The sequence below is a fragment of the Eurypyga helias genome, unplaced genomic scaffold (assembly GCF_000690775.1).
Source record: "Eurypyga helias isolate BGI_N326 unplaced genomic scaffold, ASM69077v1 scaffold9782, whole genome shotgun sequence".
Lineage (NCBI taxonomy): Eukaryota > Metazoa > Chordata > Aves > Eurypygiformes > Eurypygidae > Eurypyga > Eurypyga helias.
In genome coordinates this window covers 2130-7772 of record NW_010235271.1, presented here as the reverse complement: position 1 = coordinate 7772, position 5643 = coordinate 2130, and the positions used below count along the sequence as shown (strand labels likewise).

At 37.6% G+C, this 5643-nt stretch overlaps 1 protein-coding gene across 1 annotated transcript; it reads right to left on the bottom strand.

Moving 5' to 3' along the window:
• Positions 1-1258: 1258 nt before the first annotated feature.
• LOC104505918 (transmembrane anterior posterior transformation protein 1 homolog) lies at positions 1259-4615 on the bottom strand. Its single transcript, XM_010146683.1, has 2 exons — positions 4461-4615; positions 1259-2071 (listed from the first exon to the last, which is right to left on the bottom strand). Exons 1-2 carry the CDS (start codon positions 4546-4548, stop codon positions 1842-1844), a joined length of 318 nt encoding a protein of 105 aa, XP_010144985.1. The 5' UTR covers positions 4549-4615; the 3' UTR covers positions 1259-1841.
• Positions 4616-5643: the final 1028 nt, after the last annotated feature.

Sequence of the window (5643 nt, the reverse complement as noted above, 5' to 3'; positions counted from 1 at the left end):
GCACTTATAAAATTGATACAGAATGTCATTCAACAGAAAAAAAAAAGTGAAAGCGATTCCAAGCTTCCTTTAGCAAGTGCTAAATAATTCAAACATAAAATACAGCAAACTGACAGATAATCTGAATTTCAATGTGTGAACATTTCCAATTAGTACAAAATACATCAAAAATTAAAGGATTTCCTGTTTTCCCCCAGCACAAGTCCTCCTCTTTTCAGTCTCATCCCTGAACTGTAACCACAGGTTTCGGCCCTTACCTCAGCTACTCTTGATGGGAGAGGAAAGGCTAAAGGCTGCAGCAGGAAGTTCCCACCACAGCAGCCCACGCCAGCCTGTATGCCAAAGCGCTCCCACTACCAGGTCTGCTCAGGCACACAGTAACTGCCCAACGGTCTCCATCTGCAAGTAGTCCTGCAAGTTTCAGGGAACAGCATATACATTAAGCTTTCACATGTTCATAAACCAAATAAACTTTGGCTTTCCCACTCTGGCAAGTTACGAAATTAGCAGAGCAGGTTTTGCCTTCATTTGTTCAGTTCCAAAGTACTTTCATGGCACCTTCCCCTGGAAAGCGAAACTGGTGCTTACTTAAATATCTGAAAGGCATTTGAAGTTAATGCTGTCTTCTAACAATATATGAAGAATTCATCGTTAACTAAAAGGTCTCTCCTGATACAAGTCTCCAGCCTAAGTTTTCAGCTCAAATTTATTCCATTCGTGGTCTGAGGGTTCCAAACCATCTTTCATCAGTTCTTCCCACAACTACTTCTTCCCACATCAGAAATTAAGCAGCATTGCAATGCTTTAACGTTCTTTATAGATCTAGTCCCTCTACTTAAGCTTGGCTAAACCCAATCAATTAAAACGGATAATTGATTTGATTGTCAGCATGAGCTTTTATAGGCATGTTCTCAGGCAAGTCACAGATGTCATTCTTATCAGAGTTAAACCCAAAATGCAGTGCGATATTCTTTTCTGCTGCGTTAATGCCACACATACAGCTCCAACACAACAGTTGCTTGCTGCAATTAACCCTGCCTTTTCTCAACGTACAGAAGTGCCCCTTTGTTCCTTTTTTCCTACAGCAACAAAAAATCCTCAGCTTTTAGGAAGAATTTTATAAATAACTTGCCTTGCAGGACACACAACACAAGAAATGATTATGTTTCATATTTGCCCAGTTAAGCAGAACCTTCATTACTGTGATCTTTCCTTGGCATTTAATATTTCGATAAAATAGTATGCAGTCTTTCATTTAAAAGGCAAAATTTTATTCTGATTACAAGATTTTCAAGAAACTTCTTGAAAAGATTTTTGTGACAAGAATAACTATCCCGACTTACTGCTTTATGTACCAATGCTTTATGCGTTTGCTGATATAAGCACAAGTTTTGAATTCTGCTTGCAGATGTTTAACAAAACAAGGTAACTGGAAAGGCAAGCTTCCGGTCAAGCTGTCACACATTTCCAGGAATATCCTTACACTGGAGGAACCTTCACGGGAAGTAGTATGTTCTGGAAGCATGGTTTTGTAACGCAGAACAGGATTATGCTTTTTTTTCTTCCAGTCTATTTTCCAGACAAGTGATACTGCAGCTCTGCCACCAGGCTAGAGACTCACGATCCAGCACATTTTCCAAGTGGCAAGTTAAAGATCACTTACTTGACCTGACCAGATACCAAGCCAAGTTACTTGTAGAAAGAAATTAATATTTTCTGCCATTAATAATTTAAGTTTTTAAATAAATATTTATGTGCCTTTTTTTGGCAACTGTCCATTCTGGTAGCATCTGCTGTCCCAACAGCTCAGTATCCTCAGCACATTGCTTAAAAAACCCATCTTAGTCAATTCTGTTTCCACAAATAGTAAACCTGTCTATCTCCAGCAAGTCTTTCTTTGAAGACCTGTGTTTTAATTCTGAACTGTCTTGGCTTATATCTTTTTCTTCTCCATCTGGAGTTGTCAGAAATTGATCAGAATTGCTTGTTACAAGTAAAGATGGCGTATTCTCCTTCTGATGCACAGGCTGATTGGTAACTGATGCAGATCCATTTTCATCTGTGGAAATTCCTGTTGGAACAGAAGACAATTACAGAGATGATAATAAATTTAACACAGACATACGGATGCATATAGAACATCCAGATTTATCCAAAGCAATCCTGAAATGGTGCTGCATCAAATCAGTAGAATCAACAGAAGAATGTTTTGTGGAAACCACTACACCCAGCCACTACCTCTTCTTAGGTTTACCATCAGATTTTTTCTTTTCTAATTTGGTAGAAGTACAGAAAACAGATTCTACTGAAGTGCAGACAAGGAGCATAAACAGCGGATGTTAGGACATACACTGCATTCTTCTGGTTTACATACTCATTTTTGTTGGCTTAGGCAACAAGATTTTTGGCAGTCATTGTGTGAAACACACAAATATTTTCTGCTGAAAAGAAGAAAAGGAATCTCTGCAGTGGGAACTAGATGTGCCTAATCCTCTACATATGTACAATAAACCTGGCTTCTCTAGGGACAGCTAATAAATGACTCATGCACCGCTCCTAGAGCGGCTCTATTAAAGATGTCTATTTTTATTCCTGCCTCTTACTTCAGTGGAATTGAACACTGGGTCCATTAACCTAAGATACTTTTAAGTAATATCCATGTATTGTTTCTGCATTTTGTAAAAAACATTTGAAGAATTAAATTGCACAAGAAAATAAATTGTTATTACTAAGTAATAAGTATTTTCTATAACCCAGCAGCTTCCAGAGAAAGCTGGTCAGCCTATAAACAATCACCAGTAATCAGAATATCCATCCTTCAAGATCAAGTATTTAAAATTTTGAAGGATAAAATCTTACACTGTTTCTGGACAAGGTGGAAACACTTAGGAAAATAAACTGACTTGCATTATAAGCTGATAGAAAGTAGACCAGATTAATTCTCTCACCCTCATTCTAGGAAGAGGGACTGTACTGAAAAAACACCTGATAAGTGGGGCACAAGGATTAACCAATACTGCAGAGCCCAGTGTTAATAAAGCAGACACACAGAAGCTGGGGAAGGCAAAGTCATTTTTTTCACAGAATTGAGGTTTCTAGTAAATAAAGAGCTGTTGAAATGTGTAAAAAAAACCCCAAAAAACCCCAAACCCCTGAAACACTATTGAAAACTTAGCTTTTTCATCACCGATGGAAGTTAAGAATATTCTAAATGAAATCAGCAAGAGCTTTATGATTGCTACCCTTCAATCAAAATCCTTCAGTTTGATGAAATAAGCATCTCTGCTGACTGACCTGGTAAAATTTCTGCTGCTTCAGCTAAAAAAAGTCTTCAGGATTTATTTACTGAGTAAGTTTAAGGATCAATCTAAGTATGATTTATTAAGTCTCACATCCAAGTGTAGTACTAGAATGTTTTAATTAAAACAGTATCATTAGAATAGTCATCTAATGAAATGCAAAGGACATTCAGACCAATTCATACTACATTCTCTCATAATGAAACTAAAGCAACTCTGAATTTAAGCAATTTATCTGCAGCAAGTCTTCTGTCTGATGTGACCTGACACAGGTGAGAGAGAGATTTATGGCAAACACCGATAGATTCTTAACTCTGCTACTGCTGGCGAGACACTCCAACGGCTAATAAGCACCTTAGCACATCAAGCTGTTCAAGTCTTCGGCAAGCAAGAGAGTGAACACAATAAAAGCCTCAGTTAAGTTCTCTAGGGCTCTCATTGAACTCTTCGCAGAGCAAGACAGACAGTCCAATTCAGTTGACTGGAACAATGAAGGTTTCTGTTGCTTCTATAACACGTCACAGGAATATAATCATTCCCCACTCTGTGTATTAACAGCTAATGCTGAGGATCTACATGAGAAAACCATACTGCACAGATTTGAAATTAAGAGAGTAGAGACCAGCTGAAATTCCTATCTAGATTTCATAAAGCTTTTCATTAATGTGTCCGTGAGAACTACAAGTAATTATACCTATCATGTGCCACGTTTTACATTAATTTCCTTAAGAAAAGCATAGATTGCTTCCTTATTAAACTTGAGCACTGACAGAGATGATGTGCAAGTATTTACTTATTTGTGTAATGACATGGCAGGGGGGTTGGACTAGATGACCTTTAAAAGTCCCTTCCAACCCAACCCTTTCTACAATCAGGATTTCCAAACAGAAATGTGCTAACTGTTCTGATGTTTCTATCACCTCCACACATCAGGGCAGGATCTTATCAGAGATAAGCATTTATAACCCAAAGAAGATGCATGAGCTGAAACAATAAACTCTGTTACATTTACAGACTTGTGTTCACAGCTGTGATACGGTACGGTTACAGTCCAGCAACAGGGTTGCTGCGCATCGATGCCTCACATCTGGGTCAGTAATAAATTTAGTCTGAAAGCAATTTTCATTACAGCTAAAAACAAAACGAGGCAGTTAGCCTTACCTTGGGTAGATTTAAACATGCTTTGCTGTTTGCCAGCTGGCTTCCCTGGGGTGGCAGTCACGACAGGATTGAATAATTTCTCCTCCATTTTTGCCTCCTTTACATATTGACATGATTTCCCCAGCAATACAATACTGTTAAGGACTTTCAGAGATATTAACCTGAAAAAAATGAAAGGATTTGTTTACATATTTGCATTAACATATTAAAATAGTTGCATATTATTCCTACTGCAATTATTCATATTTAATAATTGCATATGGTTACTGCTGTCTTGGAAGGATTAGCTATCAAATTAAATCCCTTCAATAGCAAGATCAAAAGGTAATTTCCTTTTCCTAACAATTTGTTTCAGATTCCATACTTCATTCTTATTTTTTCCACATGGCATGTAGAGAAAAACACCAAGTTTTATCACAGTTTAACAAAAGGACTATAAGGATTATAGTTAAGCAGCCATTTAATTCATCAAATATTTAAACATGGAACTAAAAAGCACCCTCAACAGTGCAGGTCCAAATTAAATGCTCTACTGTTAAAATTGTAGTCCTAAGTGTACCCAGCCAAGTGGACTCTGAACCACAAGAAAGCAAATATCTAGCTTTCACAAGTTACAGGCTAATCGTAAAACATCCTTTTTCACAACACAAAAGTCCATAAAATGCGAGAAATCCAAAGAACCAGCATTTCACTACCAACACAGCACAGTCCAGTTGATGGCAAATTCCTTTTATGTTATCAGTAATTTGCATCACAGACTTCAGCAAATCATTGAAGTCCATTTTATACTGATCCTCTCATTTGAAGAACAGAAAGGTCTCATCTACCATCAAGTGCTTTCAGATTTACAACTCAAATGAGCTTTGTAAAACCTAAGTTCCATTACTAGCATTACATGACCAAAGTCCATTCCAGAGGTGAAAGCTGAGGTGAAGCAGCTGAAAGCTCAGCAGAAAACCAAGGAAATAGTGATCTATTCTCTGTAGGATGAATATAAACAGTGCCCCTGCAAATGCAGACTCTAAATTCATATTCTCCACCTTCAGAAAACCTGTTTGTTTATGTGTTATTACTAACAGACTAAAGACTTGAACATTCACAGATTAAAATCCATGGAGCAGGTCTACCTGCTTGATTGTAAAGTGACCCAAGTACAATTCAGCAGCAGCTTCACCATCTCTCA